Source organism: Malaclemys terrapin, chromosome 4 (genome assembly GCF_027887155.1).
Source record: "Malaclemys terrapin pileata isolate rMalTer1 chromosome 4, rMalTer1.hap1, whole genome shotgun sequence".
NCBI lineage: Eukaryota > Metazoa > Chordata > Testudines > Emydidae > Malaclemys > Malaclemys terrapin.
The window spans coordinates 90,090,155-90,111,125 of record NC_071508.1 but is presented as its reverse complement, the minus strand read 5'-3'; the positions used below and the strand labels follow the sequence as shown (position 1 = coordinate 90,111,125).

The 20,971-nt window shown below is 42.5% G+C and overlaps 1 protein-coding gene across 2 annotated transcripts in view; it reads right to left on the bottom strand.

Annotated features, from left to right (window-relative positions):
• Window positions 1–5,722: 5,722 nt before the first annotated feature.
• Window positions 5,723–20,971, bottom strand: part of TTBK2 (tau tubulin kinase 2) — a 230,002-nt gene continuing 214,753 nt past the window's right edge. For both annotated transcript variants that reach the window (XM_054028672.1, XM_054028673.1), the window contains 2 exons: window positions 11,050–12,338; window positions 5,723–9,978 (listed from right to left, as the gene is read on the bottom strand). In XM_054028672.1, the coding sequence (XP_053884647.1) occupies window positions 9,510–9,978; window positions 11,050–12,338 (1,758 nt within the window). In that variant the 3' untranslated portion in view covers window positions 5,723–9,509. The remainder of the gene's footprint in view (window positions 9,979–11,049; window positions 12,339–20,971) is intronic.

Sequence of the window (20,971 nt, the reverse complement as noted above, 5' to 3'; positions counted from 1 at the left end):
AATAGCATAGGATTCCTGTTTGCCTGATGTGCACATATTAACATGCTGGGAGTTTGCATATTCAGATTCCACTCATTGAGATGTGGGCTTCATCAAGTTGTATTTTCTTTAACTGAAAAGCAGCCTTCGCCTCTCTTCTGTTCTTTTAGGACAAGTAGTCATTAATGCTTCTGTGACATTCCAGTTAGATTAGTGAAATGTTGTGCTCTAAAGCTCACCTAATCATTCTGGGCAGTGACTGCCAACTTGTCCAGACTACAGAAGCCACTTCTTAACTGTTTAACATTCTTTCAAGGCCATTTCTCCAATTGTTGAATTGCTGCATTTGCTCTGTGGCAACATTGCTTGGTAGAGCCTAGCTTGGGCCTCTATCACCCTGAAGTTTAAGTCCCTGCTATGAGCAATTGGATTTTTCAGTTCAGAAACAGCTAATGTTTGTAGGTCAAGTGCTGTGGAATTCCTGAGACTCTAGGAACAGTAGGTGGACAAGTACCTCCAATGTGATCATGATGACCGAGGCATACTGAGAGACACTATAGTAGTAGTGTGTCTACACATAAACTGCTTCAGCGACACAGCTGCATCACTGCAGCACTTCAATGAAGACATTACCTACAGTGATGGGAGGGGTTCTCCTGATGGCGTAGGTAATCTATTTCCCTAAGAGGCAGTAGGTAGGTCAACGGAAGAATTCTCCTCTCGACCTAGCACCATCTACCCTGGGGGGTTAGGTCGGTTTAACTGTGTCGCCCAGGGGTGTGGATTTTTCACACCTCTGAATGACGTAGTTATACTAACTTAACTTCCTAGTGTAGACTGGGCCTCAGAATGTCGTATTTGGAATCTGCCATATTTTTACCACACTGAACCTGATCTGTAGCAGAATCATTGCTTGGTTGGATGGAGGGCGTGGGGCAAGAAATAGAGCAAAGCTAAAGTATCTACCCTTTTTACTGTAATACAGGGTATGAGGCTGCTGAATCAGTAGGAGCACTCCAGTTTGCAACATGAACATCTCACTGTTGCTTGCTCTAGTACCAACAAATTTCCACTGTGTACTTTCTATGTAACAAAAAGAAACAAAAAAAGTATGTCATAACACAATTGGTGCTGCTTCTCTCCATTTATAAGTTCAGAGTTACAACAGTCAAGAAATAGGCTATAAAAATAATGTTAGGAGCTTTATAAACAGTAAACTCATCATTCATAGGCAGTCAAGGATTGCAGTTTTGCATGCTGAATGAATATTTTATTTAGAACCAGTTTATAAAAATAAAATACAAAATAATTTGAAAACAGAACATAAAACATTGTACAAAGCCTTGATATGGTACAAATGGGAAAAAAATAATTACACCTTTATATACAAATGACCGTTACAAGGGCATTAGCTCTTCTGCCAAAACTTATGTTCTTGGATGCCTGAGCAAAAAGAAAAAAAATGGCTTACAAGATTTCATTGGGGATTGGGGGGGGATAAGTACAGGGCAAGAGAGTCTGGAGGACTCTCAAGAATTGCCTCTCACTATGGTAACTAATAAACTCTGGGGAAAATGTAAATGAATTATACCATAGATTTTTAATCTTGAGTTGTTAAATGTCTTCTTATTGGAGTCACTGAACATTCTATCTTTAGTTCATTTACAGATTTTCATTTCTTTGTGGTATTGCTCCAAGATTTTAGATTAGCAGCCAGTGGTTCACAGATTCAGAAGTTCACTACTTGTCTCTAAGCCCTGCTGGTGATTTCCTTAATTTATTGGACTGGATACTTGTAGGAAAGCAGTTGAAAATCAGTTGCTGCCAGCGCCAGCATAACAGCTTGTGTCTGGGCTAATTCAAGGGGGAAATCAGAAGTCAGAGGAAGACTTTGGAACCTTGCTCTCTGGCCAGGGAAGGTAGCATGAATGCAGAGAAGGTTTCCAAGCAACTTACTGCTGGGATTCTGTCAGGCAGGTGGAGGCACGGGGGGTGTGAAACAGCTTTTTTAAAAAAGGCTGACCTCCCCGGTGTCAAATTATCATGACTTTGCTCTGCCATGCAGCAGATAGGGGTTTATGAGAACCCCAAACGACTCCCATTCTCCATACATGGGAAGACCAGGCCCATCCACATTGTATCTTTGGGGGACGATGCAAACTGTCCTGCTGTTAGAGCACCCTATACACTGGCCTGTTCACAGATGAACTGATCCTGAAAGGAGGCTAACACCTGCAACTCCCATTGGAGGTAGTTAAATTCCTTTTGAGAGTTGTGGGTGGTCAATCCCTCTTATGGGCAGCCTGTTTATGATATTGCTTTTGAGACCATGTGCTCTGCACCCCTGGTCACAGCAGTTGCTATAATAAATGAGGAGGGGGCATAGGTCTGCACGGTGGCCACAACACATTCATTTTCCAAATAAAATAACCAGCAACTGTAAATATCCTCACAGTGAACCCATTCCTTCAGTCCATACACAGGAAAAACCTCCACTGACTTCAATGAGAGTTTCACTTGCATGAAAATGGCTGGACCAGCCCAAGATCTAAGTTATCCATATGCAGGAGGAATGGAAGTAGTAGACAGTAAAACTTATAGATCATATAAGCCAACATTTGCACTGGATAAGGATATTGCTGAAGACCTAAGAAGCAAAACATTTGAATCATCATATACTCATTTGTATATAAGCAGGGTTTCTTTATTTCAGCATTTCAGTTAAAGCCTTTGTTATATTCAAGCTCAAGTTTGCACTGCACAGTCTCTAGCTCTAATGAGAGATGGACCCTGAACCAAAACAAAGGGTCCAGATACCATGAATCTTGGAGAACGTTCAGGTCAATATCTGAGCCTCACAGTTCAGAACACTCTCTTGTGCTAGCTTTATGCATCAGCCACATATTAATTTCTGAATATAATTTTCCCCTCCATGAACAACTTTTGCAAAGGGAGAAAGTCATTCCCACGATTATCTGGCATGCATGCTGAGCATCTTGGAAAGTGACTGGCTAACAAAAAACAGCACATACTATACAGGAAAGATTGCAAGTACTAGGTGTTTGTCATTGTTACTCTTAAGAGACACTATTGGTGACAATGAATGGAATGAAAATCAAAATATAAATTAAAACTTGAATGGAGTAGCCACTAAGTTAACATACAGTACCTAGAGATAATAAACTTCTATATATTTTTGTCTTAAAGGGAGATCTGACTCAATATTAAAATAAAGACAAATGATTTAAAGCATAAGACTATAGAGCCTGCCGTGATTGTGATTATACAAATTCCTCTGCTTTAGATAGCGTGCTGTGGGAAACCCAGGTTGTACGAGTCATTACACAATCCAAGCTCCCCCTTATTTCATTTATTTTTCCCCAAAGAGATTTGTGTGTTTGTGTTTCAGGGGAAGGGGAGTTCAGGTGGGAGGCTAGAAAAGTATAGATTGGGTGTTTATGTATATTGTGGTGACTTGTAAGTATCCCTTAAGATTCATTTGTTCACTGTCTAATTTCCTTGCATTTGCACCAAAGAGATTAGGCATTATACTAAATTATACTAGGCATTTGCACCTGAAAGGATTAGGCATTATACTAAAAGCTCCAATAACAGCCAGGGCCATCCATAGCCTTTAATAGTTAAACACAGGGACATAGTTAAGTACTACAGCTTTTATCAATATAGTAACCAGGTCCCCTGACTGTGTTACAGTGGAAGCATAGATGAACCAAAAGACATTTGGAATGACAGTGTGTACTTTATGAGCCTAATCCTGCAAGTTGCTGAGTATCCTCAACTCTAACAGAAGTCAACAGGTGTTGGCATTCAGCACTTCACAGGATCAGGCCCATAAGAAAGCAAATTGTTATTTTATACCCGAGTGACTAGAAATCAATTGGACTGTGATTGCTACTCATTCCTCCCATTCATTTTTGGAAGGTTAATTTTGTCACTGAAATGAAATGTGCAAAAATATTTTAGGTGAAACAAAAAGAAAAAAAATATTATATCAAACAGTAGTGGGAGGCATGCACCAGTTCTTTGCCACTAACTCACTTTTAAGAAATTGAAATAATTACCCTCTGGCAGCTCTTCATTCTCATGCTGATGTTGCTACTAGCATTCATGTCCTTTAGAGTTCTGGGGAAGATGTACAATTCATTATGGAAAAGGGCGCTTGCTGGCAGACAGGAAGACTGTAGTATAAGTCAGACATTGCCTAAGTTCTACTTTAGGGAGGGAGAGAAGAATGTGGTTTTATAGCACATTACAGTTCAGCCACTGCCACAAATGCTATTGCAATTATAGGGAGCATGGGCATTTTGCCCAAATTAGGACTGTAGGATTATGCCTGTAATTTGGAAGGGGGCTGGTGCGGCAATTAGGCCAGGGATAAGTACAGGGAGTTCAAGGAGGAGGTCAAACTAAATGAAAATACAGTGGGCCTCAGCTAGTTCTGGCAGCTGAATTCTAACAAAGAGGAGGCAATAGCTAAGGTAGTTCCCACACACTTTTATCCAAAAAATGGAAGGTGAACAGAACTACTCTTAAAGACCAAATTCAGTGTTTCCGTTGCTATAGTTAATGATCACAAATGCCCCAGCAGTGCATGGAATGGAGCTCTCAGAACTCAGGCCTTGAAAGATGAAAAGCCCATCAGCCCACTTTTAAACATATAGGACAAGATATAGCCCTGTGCTTCATGAATGTTCTGTGAGGTGAGGGCATAGAGAGCTTGTTTCTCACCCATGCAAACATCAAGACAGGATTTTGCTTTGTAGTTCCCAGAGAGGATATGGTTACTGGCTACAGGGAATACCCTGCCCCACCACACTCACCCAGCCAGCTAACATATATGCTGGTAGCTGGGGCTAAGTATGGCTCCTGTTTCAGAGCAGTAGCACAGTTCACCTACCAGCATGTTACCTATGCCCACCCTGATCCACCCTGCCCTGCTCTAGTGGCAGATGTATGCTTAGCATCCTTCTCTCTGCCAACTCCGGCATGTCGCATAACTCATTAAGTCAGGGACAGGATTTTGCCTATAGTTAATCAAATAAGCTGTCAGTGTACCATGAAAAGGTTTTGCCAATACCAAGATACATTTTAAAAAGCTACAAACTAAGCTCACTGTACCTTGCAAAATAGCAGCATAAAAATCTGTTATTCAGAAGTGAAATATCAAATGCTAGATTTTATTTCATTGAATACATTAAGGGATCCATACTGACAGCTGTGAACAAATGCTCTGGAGGGCTTGGCAGTCATTTAGGCAGGGGGAAATTCTGACCCTTTCCCAACTTCCCCCACTTGGCCACAAAAGACCCCTGAAAGCAGTGGAACTGCCACAGTTTCAGAACACATGGAGGATACTGAAGAGGAACTGTGCAGGAGCAGGGCCGGCTCCAGGCACCAGCCAACCAAGCACGTGCTTGGGGCGGCACCTGATAAGAGGCGGCCAATCTTGGGGTGGCGGGGGGCAGTGCGGCGCGGCGCTCGGTGGGGGGGAGGGGGTTCCAGCGGCGCGGCGCTCGGCGGGGGTTTCGGCAGCGCTCCGCGTGTGTAGGGGGGTGTTTCGGCAACGCGGCGCTCCACAGGGGGTGTTCGGCGGCACTCCGCGTGGGGGGGGGGGTTTCAGCAGCGTGGCACTCAGCGGGGGGAGTTTCGGCGGCATGACACTTGGTGGGGGGGCGGGGTGTTTCGGCGGGGCAGGGCAGCACGGGGAGGGAGGGGGGGGTTATGGCGGGGCGGCGCTTTCTTTTGCTGCTTGGGGCGGCAAAAAAGTTAGAGCCGGCCCTGTGCAGGAGGAATCTGAAAGCCCTGTATGTCTTGGCTGCATGGCAGTTCTCTCTATAGAAATGGAGATTAGGATTGAAGGAGGGTATAGCCAGTGGGTCCATGAACTAACCTTAGTGTAAGGGGAAGCTTCTGCAAACTATGCAGAATGGCTGCAGCTTCTCTGGGCCGTGGAGAAGATTCTCCCTTTTTTAAGCATGGCAGAGCTTCCCTGCACAATGCCAGTTACTTAGACTTTACACAGGAGCCACTGTCCTTTAGTGTTTTAAACAACTGGAATTAAATATATAATAATTTATATATTTACATTGCTGGGATTTATTCTTTATAGGGTCACTGATGATTACAGAGGCCCTTCTAGAAACATTACAAGGACGGCAATTAAACAGGGCTTGATTACTATATAGCTACATTTGTTGATAGTTTAGTTCATAACACTCAATTTTGTTACCTTTACAGGGCAGGCGTTATATAACCAACAAAGTAAAATAGGAAGAAAAGTACAAGAGAGGCTATAGTCTTGACCTATCCATAAATGTAAAGTTGCTTCTATTAATAACTCAGTAGTTTTCTAACCAGCTACAAAACCTGTGTTTGTCACCCAAATCTGCAGTGAGCCACCACCAGGGACATAAAGTTCTTTTGCCATCATTGCACTGAAAATGCCAAAAGCACCATCCTCTGCTTTGTGCTTTCCCCCATTCTGATGTAGTTCCTCTTTTTGTAGTGGCAAGAAGTGCAAATAGTAATATATTTCTACAAGCTCAATGTTCTCTGTTTTATTCATTAGTATGTAATATTGACAAATATGGATATATTTTAGTCTCTGGCAGAGAGAAGGAAAATATCTTGAGTTTTATGTCTCCCCTCACCTGTAAAACAACTATTCTTACAATAACAGTGATTACCTGGTTCCAGATCCTGCTATACCAGGGAGAAAATGTAAATACCTTATTTTCAATATTTCAGGGGAAGGGCACAGAGCCCAAACCTGCCCCCACTGAAGTTAATGCCAAAACTCCCAACACCTCACTCATATAGGACTTAATTCAAAGACCAAAGTGAATGCTCCTCAGAAAATTGGGAATGAAAAATTATCATAAGCTGCCACACTGCCTTAAGAGACAGTATCAGCAGAGCCTTGGGGAGAGATGTCTACAATGGGATCCAACTCTCATTAGTATATACTGCAAGGTGACAGGTAAGGAAATCAAAAAGGAAAAGACAGGGTTTGATTTTTTTTGTCATAGTCATCTATTAGGTATTCATTAACTGTCACTGCTATTGTATCATGAGCAATGTTGCAGCTTAAAAATGCACATTGTGAAATGAAAAAACAGTAATTACAAATCCTATCTTATAATCAAAGATACAGTACCTCTGAGTCTGTGCTCCTGTTTCACACACAAACAGACAAACAGACAAACACACAAAAAATATAAATAAAAGGAAAAGGCTGAGACACAAAACACTGGCTTCCTGACACATCACCAACCCTTCAGCCCTGTACTGAGGCATGAAGGCTATTTGACTTTGTGGATGCCAGGAAACTATTTTCAGGAAATGAGAGATGCAACGCCAAGAGTATTCAGACACGCAACAGAAAAAGAACTGCATCGTCTGTGGTCCATAAATTACAAATGGAGAATGAGAAAGAGTAAGTGAATTTATATAAGCATATGTATATATATATATTTATAAATATTTATATTATATAATTTACCATGAGGACATGCAATCATTAGTATAGTACCTATAATACAATATAATACAAAGGAATAAGCCTTTCCAATGGTATAGTTTCTTCAGAAAGAGCAGGTATGCCCTACCTATTGCATTCCACTGCAGTGCTTGAACCTGAATTGAACTAAGGTTCTACACTGTGCTACATTACTTATGGAAAACAGTATGCACAGGAGGAAAAAGAAAATCCCAACACACTCTGACAGAACAAGTGAAATTCAGTGCAGCTCCAGGGCAGCTGTGATGCAGCATTAGAAATGTGTTAGCTCAGAGAGGAAATATTTCCTTTTCAATCCAAAGGTACTAGAGTTTGGCAGCAAACAGAGGTTAAATAAAAAGCACAGATGCTGGCTAGAAAGGCATACGACTACAGCAAGCAGATCAGTAACTGACAGTGCTTCCACACATCCAGCACCCCTGGGACAGGTAGCATTCGGGATGCTAATGTATCCCTTTCAGACTTGTACTCCCGTGTTTTAAACTATTCTGATTCACTGTCCATTTCTGAACATTAGTAAAAGCTGCCGTACCCCTAAAGTGTCCTACAATGATCCTCTACAGCATATTAAGTGAGTACTAAAGGAAATTGTTTGGGGAAAATAGGCACCATGGACTTTATTCACAGAGAAGGAGTCTGGCTTCCCTAAGAGAAATTTGGTCAAAAGGGAAGACAAAAATCCCAACAGGGAAGTTGTCTGAGATTTGTTTTCTTTCTGGTTATATTGCCAAATATTCTCATTCAGATTCTGTAGGAAGTGGGGATGAAGGCCTTTATTCCTCATGTCTATAACCTAGCAAGTGTACAGGCTCTGCACTCAACTTTCAGCACGGAGAACACACATACAGTTCGTCTTCTAGACTTAAGCTAAATTCCAAGGTAAAAAATGAATCTGAGTTTGTAGTTCTCTCTACTCCTTCTCAGCTTTGCCATCTTGGGTTTAATGTCAAGACAGCACCATTGTGAATAAGGTCAATAAGGGTTTAAGTGGTCCATAGCTAATGATTGTTGTAACAAAGGCTCTCTTTTGCACTCAGACAAACTTTCAGACAAATAGGTTTACATACTTCTGACCAAATACACACAGCAGTATATGGTAAGTCTGCAACAACCCTCTAGCCTGAAGACTCTTCCTTCTTTCTCCCATAATTCAGATTGGAATCACTGTCTCTAGAATGTACATAATACAGGCCTGGAGAGGAGAACCATGGATCCAGAAGGAAAAAAGCAACATGACTGATGTTTAAAGGTTCTTGGATACTAACAAAAGACAAATGCCCTGCAAAATATCACTATAAAACTCAGAAAACGTTAAAACTTATTTTTAAAATGTCATCAGTGTACAGAACAGGTGAAGTGTGTAATTTTTTTTAGACAGAGGAATCTGTGCCCATTGGGGGGGGCAGTGGATGGGATGGACACTGAATGACTCAGAAAGAGATGTTCACAGCCTGGCACTGAAAAGACTCACAAATTAGAAATATCATCTTCCAAATAATGTACTTATTTAAAATTCTACAAGTAAATGCCTGAGCAGTACCTGTCTCAGAGGTGGTGGTGTCATTGTGGAAATAAAACTGGATGTTTCAGGTTCTATTACATATTCTTTGAGAAAGGCCTTAAATAATTAGGCCAAATCTCCTAAGTATACAACATAAAAACCATAAATAAATAAAAAACCCTATTAAAACACTCACTTTAGAGATAATTTTAACTTCAAATGTTCCACACAGCTTTGACTGTCCTTCTCTGGCCTCTACCACCCTCCCTGATCTGCTTGCTGCCTGTCATTAGGCAATGCCTGGCCACTCATTTACACACTATGGACTTGTCAAATAAATTATCATATGTTTACTTTCTTTTGAAAGTGAGGATTCAACACTGATATTTTTTTTTTTTTTGAGAGGGGGGGTTTGTTTAAATACACAGTACACAGACACAACATGCATCAAATTACAAGAAGGCTTTTACACCTGTCAAGGCTCAGTTCCTATCTGCTAAGTTTACTAGCCGATTTGCTCTTTCCTGTGGGGGTTTTAGTGTTTGGGGAGTGGTGGCAGGAGCTGTTGGATCCTTTTAGACCATTCTTGCTTGGTTTGCTGCAGAAGTGCTCTTGTTGGCAGGACCTCCTAGAGGATGAGGAGCCTGAATGGCTAGGAGGCGATTTACTCCTCCCAAGGTGTGGGGATGAACTCTTCTGGTCATGGTGGGGCCGTCCAGCCCGGGATGGTGAAGAACTGGCTGTACGGGGTAAGGAAGAGCTCCTAGGGGAGGCACTGGGGCTGCGTCGAGGGATGACAGGGCTTTTAGGTGGCGTTTTTGGGCTATGTGGCGATCCTGGACTCTTACACTGGGTGGAGCTCCTTGGCTTTTGAGATCCATTCTGAAGGATTTGAGCCAGACGAGAGATGAGGTCTGAGTCTGAGTTGCTGCTCCCTAGAACTCTGTACCTGCGTAATCTTAAAAAGAAATGAAGAGAGATTATTTTTCCACCATTTTATTGTGCTTTGTCCATTACAATGAATATACACAAACATAATATAAGTAGAAACTAGAGATGGGCCTTATCTGCAGAGTTCACATCTGGATCTGAACTTATCTAAAGTTCAGAGGTATCTGGATCTAGGGTTTTGGTTTGTGTCCAGTTCAAATGGACACAGTACCCATGTTTGTGTAACCCCCAACACATAACAAGAATGTGTTTATAAGTACTAGACAGAGGTGTCAAAGTGCATACAGGCATACTTATTTTACTGATAATACTGGAAGGAGCATACTGAAGGGTGGTGCTTATCAACTCCTTTTTTGGAGGGGTAGAGTACACTCCCTGTCTACCCACTGTGGCTGCAGTCTGTCAGTGTGGAAGAGGGCAAAGCCATCCTACTACACCTTCCTTCAGAGGGTATTGCATCACTGGTGACACCTACACTCCCGTTATACTTGTAGTCTACTCATACACAGAACAGGATTATGGCTGCCCATGCATAGATGTCCAGGGGTGAAGAAGAGCTTCTGGAATCCTCTCTGTGCACCTTTTCATTCCTGTGCATAATCAGCCATGATCTGATCCTAACCAATTATGTCTAAATATTGTTCATCAAAATTTTCAAACTGTTAGGCTTCTAAATAAGAGTGCTTTGGTAATGGGTTTTGTGAGTGTTCAGCACTTTTGAGAACCAGGTCATTTTTATTTAAGTGTCTAAATATAGCTATAACTTTAGGAACCCAGGTTTGAAAATTCTGGCTATCCGTATCTATTGGAGAGTTCACTGGAAGGCTGTCACATCCTTCTGTAACACTTCAAGATATTATTAATATCTAACTGACGTGTTAAAGCTAAAGCTTTTAAAAAAAAACAGTTAAGATATTTCTCAAATGCTTTTTTGTGGTCAGATCACTTAAATCCAGGATTTTTAAAAAGAAATCATTTTACAAATGACCGAAGTTTTGGACAATCCGACAATACTCTTTGCAAGCTAGATCAAAGCTATTTTAAAATAAAATACGTATTTCTAGTTTATCTGTATTACCTGGCTTCTACCCCAGGCCTAGTTGGTGGTTTTCCTGGGGGTGGACGAGGAAAGAATTGAGCTGAGGTTGAACTGGTGACTTGATCAGTGGTAGCCCAGGATACTAGCCTTGGAATCTTGCTCTTTCTGGACTGAGAGCTGCTTGGTGACAAAGAGCCATCCTCAGGTTGTTTGCCCAAATGAGTGTCCAGTGTCAATCTGGAAAAGGAGGATAAGACGTCATCCTCTGAAAATGGTACAGGAGCAGCAGCCACTTTTTCCTCCAGTGACTTGTCAGAGGCACTTGAGAGATCACCAAGGAAAGACTTGAGCTGTCTCTTTTCCACAAGTAGCCTGACCAAATCTGTCTGATGGGCCTTCTTTAGGAGAAGCTTTTCCTTTGCTGAAACAGGAGAAGTGGACTCTGATGTCAAGTCTATTTCTTGTGCTAAAACTGGTATGCGACTTTGTCTGACTACAAAGGGTGACCTAACCACGTCTTTCTTAGATTGATGAGAACTCTCATTCTCGGAAATACAATGGAACAGCTCTCCATTTTGGGGGGCATTTTTCTCTCTTTTGCCCTCCTGGTGAAAAAATGTAGCAAGGTCCATCTGGTGGCATTCCAAGTCTTCACTATAATCAATTTCTTCATTATCATGGAAACCATTTTCCTGCACTACTACTATCTGATGTTCCGGTCTATCAGCAAATAGGTCTATGACTCTTGATGGTGAAACCTCTGATGTCTCAGCTGCTGCTGACTTCAGTACCTCATAGTTTGCATCTGAATTTGGCACCAAGCAGGAAGTCCTTGGCTGTGATTCATCAGTAGATTCAATAGCAGCTGGAGGTTTCCCCTCCACTAATTTTGAGCTCCCTGGTGGAGAACAACTCTGCCCTTTGTGAGACATTTTTAGGGCATCCTCAGAAACCACTGGAAGCCTTCCTTCTTCAGTTTCTACAGCGAGATTTCCAGGTTCTTTTTCTTCCTCCCTACTGCTACATTGTTCAAGTAGGTCCTTTTGGCCACAGTCTATGAGTCTGACACATTCTTTGACGTGCCATTCCCTCTCAAGCACCTCATGGCTGATATGATTTAATTGAAGTACCAGATCTGTTCTGCTGGTACTAGTGGGAAGTGCATCCTCTGTCACTACCAATCCAGGCAAATTCTCCTTAGGAGAGGAAAATTCCACAGTGTATTCCATAGGATGAGTGTTTCTGTCCCTCTTCTCTAGCTGGTGGCCATAATGAAAGCTCTCAGAGGCAGATTGGGTGGATGCCACTGATGGTCTGGGTACTGTTATCTATATTGGAAAATTAAAGGAAAAATTAAAAGATAGGAATATCATCTTATACAGATCATATTCTTTAAAATGCAGACTTGATACTGTATGTTCAAAGTGTTATTGTTCCCATCAATCATTATGTTCATATTGGAAAAGTAACAGCTAATTTCATAAATGACATTTGATTTACAGAACTAGAAAATAAAATTCTCTACCATCCTTGGACAAAATGTATGGCATGTGAAAACAAGCATTATCTCTGCTGAAAAGGTCACATTCACCAAGAACCCTGCTGGAGAACAGAGCCAGCCTAAGGAGTAAACTACGTTTTGTTTGTTATTTTTATACAATTTTGCATATTTTTATAAAAGTTTTACACATTCAACTTCATAGTAAAAAGTAATCCTTAACAAGCTATACTATAAAAATTACAAAACCTTGCAGTCAGGGATGGAAGATGATGAACAGTATTTCATAGGCTAGGATTAAAGAAGTGAGATTTTTGGTCAAGCAGCAGATAGTTCCCACTGAGTCACCATGGTGTATAAACATATAGTCAGAGCTTGTAATGTTCATCAGCAGTGGAAATGATTATGGAATGTGAGTCTGGCCACAAAAGCCTCCTGGATTCACCTCTGCTGGAAGTTGAAGCTGATGACAGTTGCCATGGAATCTGCAATTTTATATCACAGACACTTCATTGGCACTTGCTGCAGAAATAGTCTTAAAGTGCTGGAGAGCTCAAAGGGCTTTTAGCATAATTAGCATAGTGACACCATTGGCTGGTAAAAATCAAACTCACCCATTAGATCCCAGGAACACATTTCACATTTAATACTGGTGGTATTCAATCTACTTCCATGAAAAACAAGCAAACTGGGATTTGATAGTGACATGCACCCTGTTGGGGAATCTGAATTTAACAGCTGCATGGAGACTCTCACTCCTTTTGTACATCCTCTTATTAGTCCTCATGTAACAAACATCCATCATTATAGGGTCAAACTTACTTTCATCAAATACAAACATCCAACTGATGTTGTAAATTATTCACAGGAAAAATATGGAACATTAGCCATGCTGCATCATGATACTGAAGTTACAGAAATTAATGTTATTTATGTTAAGGAAATTATTACCACATCATTCTGAGATTTATTACTCTGATTTTCTAATGTGCCTCACTTTTGGGTTTTTGTTCCATATTTGGGCTTGAGGCCGGGTTGGGCAAGCTAGACATGGGAGGTCTGGCTTGCAATGTGGTTTTTATACACCACTGTGTAGCTGGTCTCAGAGTAGCAGTGATTTGCAAAGCAGGTTCTTTGTAGTTCCACAGACAGCATGAGAGTCAAGCATTTTTTCTGTTACTTTTAGGGCAGAGAAAATGGGCTTTTCACTGAGTGCAGAGGGAGAGAAAGCAGGAAGTAGCCCAGCAAGGGAGGCATCCTAAGAATTCCCAAATGGGACTGATTAAGCTGTATCTACTGTTCTTACAGAGAATTTGCTAGGATCAACGGAGCAAGCGAAAACCCACACTCAGATGTCTGGAGTCCTTCTGCAGCAAGAGGGAAACTTTTTTCTCATTTACCTGCTAATTTACTTTCAGGGACTGGATATGCACAGTCCTGGGCTCTTCTTGTTAACTGAATCAGAATGGCATGTTGACAACCAATCAAACCAAAAAGTATTCACACCCTAGGGGACAGTCCTCACTTCTTCTCTTATCTTAGTTTGAGTCTTTAATATGAAAGAAACATTATCTCCATTTTTGAGTGAGAAGTGCTTTTTTTACTCCAGGACTCAAGGAAAAATCCAGGATCTTTCAGGTGGGAGAGGGGATTTGTGCTGTACTGATCCAATCTCAAAAACCAAAGGGGAAGTAGGAATAAAATTTGCCTTTCCATGACTGGGTCCACTACTGCACAGAACTTGCATTTTAAACAACAATACCATAGCAAGCACTCAAAGTGTAAAGGAAAAGGAAAAAAGGACATTAGGGTCAAGAAAATGAAACCATTCTTTCTCCCATTCCCTCTCTGTCTCCGACTGATCTCTCTAAGGGATCACATCTCTACGTATTCTGTGTCTGAAAACTGGAGCTGTTCAACTGAACATACAGCCCACCTTTGTAAAGGTGTGGAGGAAATACCATCTAGTCACTTTATAAAAGTTTATTTACTCTTCTCTGTCTAGGAGACCTAAAGACTGTGCAGGTTGAGTGTGATTTAATCCTGAGGAGAGAAGAGATCTCTGTTATTCTGTACACTCCTATGGAAGCAGATTTTGATCCATTTAGCTATGAAATATGAAGAAACTTGGAGGTTTTTTCTAGATCATTCAAGCAGGACCAAAAATGAATCTACTCTCTCTAAAAGAATCCAACTCAGTCACGTACATTTTCAGAACCCTCTGATGTTAGGTTTTGCCAGAATTTTCTTCCTAGAAATGAAAAAGAAGATAGGCCAAACAATGTCCTGGTCCAAATTAAATCAAATATGCAGGAGCATGAAATAGAGCTGCTGTCCCCCCTACCTTCTAAGCAAAGATGATTGCTGTCAAAGCCACTGCCTTAAGGTTCAGGAAGTGCAAGCTGAATGACAACAATGTTAAAAAGGATGCAACAGAGGCTCTCATATAATTTTTGAAAATAAGACAAACTCAAAAGGGCTACAAGACCTGGGAGGAACTAAAGAAAGGAGATTTTTGTGAGGACCAAAGATACTAGAAGAAGGACCCTCCCCTCCTCCATGCATGGAGTTCCTTAAGGCACTAAGAACTGATGTCTGTACCTCTAAGGAACTAGGAGCTAAACTCTTACGAAAACCCTCTTGAAAGAAGTCTAAGACAAATGGGACCCTAGCCTTCTTGGATGAAACCCTCTAGCCCTACACCATGCTGAGAAAATAGACTATACTAAATAGCAGGCAATGGAGGATCTGCTCTCTTGTGAGAGAGGGGCATAGTTTGACCCACCTTATCAGAAATCCTCAACACATTCAGAAGTGCCCTGTCACAAACCAGGCTGTGAGATTTAGGGCTTCTGGATTTGGGTGCAACATTTGTCCATATTTTAGCAGATCTGGACACAAGAGGAGAGGGAACTGAGCCACCTGAGAGAGAGGCTCAGAAGGTCAATAAAGAAGGTCCTACGTGGCCTCTCCAAAGCTAAAAGAATCAATTGGGTCCAGTGAAGAACTGCCTTTTTATTTTTAAGTATTTTCCAAGCAAGCAATACAGGAGGAAATCATAAACAAGGTTGGTGTTCCATGGAATGGCAAATGTGTCATACTCTAGAGGCCCTAGAAATGGATACATGCCACAGTAATGAAAACAGCTTAATATTTTATTTTGCTGAAGACAGGTCCATAGATGGGAGTCCTGAATGTTCAGAAATCTTGTGAAAAAATTCTATCTGAAGAGACCAATCCCTTGATGACATTTTTGACCTAACAAGCGGTCTCCTTCGCAATTCAAGTCACCTGGGATCCAGAGAGTTTTACTGAGTACTCTTCCATTTATCTAAGAGAAAGCCATCTTTCTCTTCAGAAGACTTGGGTTGTTTTGCCCCGTGAGAGATAACCACCACTGTGTTGTCTATTTTTATGAGAATATTCTTTCCCTTCATCGATTTCCAAAAGGACAGTAGTGATATTTTAACCATCCTTAGTTCAAGTCTGTTTATGTGAAAAAACTCTCTCTGAGTGTACTCTCTGAGTCAACAGAATTGTACTGTCAGGCTACACTGGCTGTGATGTGAAGCCTGCTTTGCCCTTGAAATGGGAAGCCTTTCAACAGATCCTATTGGTTTTGCCACCAGATAAGAGCAATATGTGACAGGATACCATCATGCTGAAAAAGGAGAGAACAGCTCTCTGGGTGACTGAGCAGGACCATAGAATTAGAACTGCTAAATGGTTTATAGCTGCACAATTCTCTCCTTGAATGGAAATATCCTTCCTTGAGCTCATTAGCAAACCCACATGGCTCAAGTGCTCAGAGGGAAAGGAAGCACTCATTTTGTGATTCACCATGAACCCAGGTCAAAAATGCCTATTGTCCCACTGACTCTCCTCAGAGCTTGGTCTTTAGACTTTATCCACATTTGCAAGTGATTTAAATAGCTGATCATGCAGAAGACTTTCCTGAACAAGGCTGCTGCAATTTCAGACATGGCTTTAATAAAATCCAAAGGAGCTTGTAATGGGGACTGGGCTTATCAGTGGTGCTGCATAGTTGTTTGGTCCCTGGGTTCCACCTCTCCTCCATTTTCAGCATCCCTCACCAGCAATCACTCCAACACTGGGGAGGTCCACTTTTGGTAGGTAGCGATTCAGCCATTCCACCTGGTCATCAGTTGAGTTCACCCCCTTCCGAGGTAACAGAGGCCAACAAAATATATATAGTTCAACTTCCCCACAAAAGAAAGGGTCTTCATCCCACCTCCAAGCCCGCCATACAATTTCCATACCCAGACGTAGCCCTCTGGTCAAAAAGGTTGACCACCCCTGTGGTATAGTGTCCACAATGTAGATGCAGCCTAGGTCTTTTGATTATTATCTAGCCACAGTAGCGAATCAACTGTAAGTCTAGGTGAGAACTACAACTGCCTAAATGACCACTAACTCCCACCAACAAGTATTTCTATTTCTGTTTTATAAAACCTAGGAAATTAAATGGCAAAAAGCTTTGTTAACATGGAGTTAAGGTTGCCAAATGACAGCTCATGCCCTTCCACAACATCTAAGTTCAGCAACTTAAACTTCTGAAAACCAGGAAATTCAGAATTAAGATAAATGCCCACACAACCTTAACGCTGCCCACGTGTCGCTGTGCACGTGGCAAGGGTATGCCCTACTGTCCTGACAGGCTCCAGAACAGCGTCATTTGTTGGCAGTGCCATTCTGGCCAGTGATGAGGTATGGAGGATATCCAGAACCTTATGCGGGTATCCTGGATCTCTTCCAGGCGAATTGGAGTTCCTCCGCAACTCTCCACAACAGTTCCTGAAATTGCCTGAAGTCATCCAGAGGAGAGGGGGATGCTGCAGTCACCGCTTTGTCCGGAGATGAGGAGGAACTGCCGGGACCAGACTAAGGAGTTCTTCCTCTAACAGTGGATCCGAATGCCTGCTAGAAGGATCCCTTAGCAGGGAGGCAGGTGAAGGTTTTCTTGCAAACTGAGCCAGTTCCAGGTGAGGGGTATTAGGAACAGGGTCCCCAGAATGACCAGTAGGTGTCAGAGGCACCCACTCTTTGCCCAGTATCAGTATCAGTCCCATGGATTTTCCCAGAACTGGTGTCAAGTATCAGAGGGGTAGCCGTGTTAGTCTGAATCTGTAAAAAGCAACAGAGGGTCCTGTGGCACCTTTAAGACTAACAGAAGTATTGGGAGCATAAGCTTTCGTGGGTAAGAACCTCACTTCTTCAGATGCAAGTCATCTGAAGAAGTGAGGTTCTTACCCACGAAAGCTTATGCTCCCAATACTTCTATTAGTCTTAAAGGTGCCACAGGACCCTCTGTTGCTTTTCCCAGAACTGGAGGATCCTACATCTTATGGGGTGCCGGTGATGACAGTACTAATGGACTGGAGCTTGGAGTCGCTGGATCCCATTATTTGTGGAATTTCTTCTTGTGCCTGTGGGCCTTAGCATGAGCTCCATCCCCAGGGCTAGAATTCGTGGAAGGTGTGTCTACTTTTTTCACTTTTCAGGAAGATTTACTCCCATGCTTATGGGTACGCTTCCTTACCTCCCGACTAGACCCCACCATAAGGTCCATGGTGGTGGTTCTGCCAGCACTGGATTTGGATGGGTAGCAGGAGGTGTGCTCCTTGCTGATTCAGGCTGACATATGAGGGGGGTTCTCTGACTTGGGTCCAAACGAGGCCTCATGGAAAGCTCCATGAGGTGCTTCCAGAAGCAGAGAGCCTAGCCTGCTTGAGTGTAGCTAGGGAAAGACTGGCAAATACTGTACTTGGACACGATGTGAGCTTCCCCCAAGCAGTAGAGCCAGCTCTCTGAGAAGGAGTGCAGGCAGGAGGCACAGCGTTTGAAGCCCAGAGGCCTGGGCATAGTCCAGTACCCATTCGTAGCTCTGGGGGACGGGAGAGGGTTGTGGTGAAGAAAAAACACACCCTCAAATTTATCTAAACTAATCACTAAAACTACAAGAAAAACTACAAGAAACTACTAAAAAATAAATTCTAACGCTACGTACAACTATCTTATTTAAAAGTGTGTCAAGACAAGGACACAAAGTTCTGATCCAGACCATTCGGTGGTAAGAAGGAACTGGAGACGCGGTTGGTCCACCCCACCCATTATCAACTTGGATGGAGGCATGAGGCGAGCCACAGTGCATGCGCAGACCCACAGACATTACTTTCAAATTCTCCTCCAACTCTGGGCACATGGTGCACATGCACAACCCTCAGTGGAATACAATAGGGACCATCACTCGAAGAACACCACTTTATGTCTTCCTCTGCTACTATATACATCTCTGAAGAGAAATTTGATGTACAGTATGAAACAGACTACACTATATAAAGTGGTATTGAACTGTGCTTTTTAATGAGACTAAAATTTTTAATGACACTAAAATACCACAGTCCCTACTGAATTTTTTTACAATCTAATCTGCCTATCTCTTATGTTCCCCTTCTATACTAATTTTTGTGGAAGAGAAGAAGTTAAATAAAAACAACTATAGATTTTCTTATCTACAAATTCCAGTGCATTCTTTCTTCGTGGAGGTGGGACTAATATGTGAAAAAGAAGGGAGCACTGTTGCTTTAATTCATGGAGTTGGGGAATAACAGAAATACCAACTACAAAACTCATTGATATAGGACCACAGGTGTGTACCACTCCTGACTCTGAGCCCCTTCTGGTCCTCATTATAGCAGAGCAAGATCTCTGTGATAGTCAAGTTTAAGACCAGCTTTCTGTTTAAAGATCAACTCTTCTAAGTGCTCCAAAATCTGTACAGTTAATCAGATTGCCTTGAAATTTGGTGTGCTTCATGGGGGCACAAGGTATGGACAGTGACCCACATTTAGGGCCATTTGACCCTGGGGTTCCCAAGATACAAATCTTTTCTTAAAGTTGTTACATTCTAACAACTTTTTTGCTCACAGAAAGTGATCAGCGATCAAACTACAGCTCAGATCATGGCACCAAGGTCTCAGATGCTCAAGGGTTACCCCAACACAGTGCATGGCACTCAAAAGTCCTTTGGGAGAAAGGAAATTAAAACCACTGATCTAATAGATTACACAGAACATGTGCAGAGAGAGATACTTACTATCCAGAAAACTACCTCTATATCACAGGACTTCAGTGGCTTTTAGGAGCTGGATAGTTAGGAATGATGGTAACACAAATTTAAACATCTGAAATCCAGAAAATGAATAGTTAAAATACACATCACCCCTATTTGGTGGTGGTGCTGGGCTCACCAGAATATGTGGGGGTGTAACCTGGTTTGGAAGAGGAGTGGACTGGAGTGCATGGACCTGGGACATACCTGGGGAAGCCTGGCTGAAGCAGGGGCAAGAGTCCCAATTGGGGGTGGACAGTGGGAGTGAGGGGCCCTGCTCAGTGTGCAGCACGGGCTACATAACCCAGGTGGCGTGCAGCCCTCCAGTAAGCTCCAGTAAGCCTATGATATGTATACACAGCAGCATGGAGCAATGTCTTACATGTTAATAGCTTCTACAGTGCCAACTAATGGCTTAATAGGATGGGAAGGGGAGGTGGAGCTGGAAATGTTGGCTGGGGGAGAGGGCTACCTGTTGCAGGGAATGGTTGGGCAGCTGGTGGAGAAGGAGAGACACACCATTCTTCTCTCACACATTTAAAGTTACTGTAACAGCCATGTAATAAAACGGTCATGCTTTTGGGACATGACTATGGATGGGAATTCTCTCACAGCCCTGTTAGCAACTACATACTGCAAACATTTCAAAGCATGACCATTATCATCATTCCATTGTAACAACAGGAGGGGGGAGGAGCACTAAGGAATCACATTAGCAACCATGTGATCTATTGGAAAAACCACTGGAATGGGAATATACTTAGCTCTGCCACTAGCCTCCTGGGTGACCTTAGGCAAGTCACCTCACCTCCCTGTATCTCAGTTTCCCATCTGTAAAATGGGATAATAAATAAAATTTGAGATCTACTGATGAAAAGCCTAGGTAAAAGCTAGGGCTTGGATTACACTTAAAAGTTAGGCTCACATAGCTGCATCGGTCAGGGGTGTGAAAAAATCACACCCCTGACTGACACAGCTATGCTGACCTAACCCCCAATGTAGAGGCAGCTGTGTTGACAGAAGAATACGTCTGTTGACGTGGCTAACCATTAGGGAGATGGAGGTCCTACACCAATGGAAAAACCCCTTCCATCAGTGTAAGCTGCGTCTATGCTATAGAGTTATGTTGGCATAGCTATGCCAACATAGCTATTCTGGTATAGCAGGGGTGGGCAAGCTACAGCCCGCGGGCCACATCCGGCCCGCCAGCAGTTTTAATCTGGACCTCGAGCTCCCGCTAGGGAGTGGAGTCTGGGGCTTGCCCCGCTTCGCTCTCCAGCTGGGGAGCGGGGTCAGGGGCCACTCTGCGCAGCAACCAGAAGCAGCAGCAT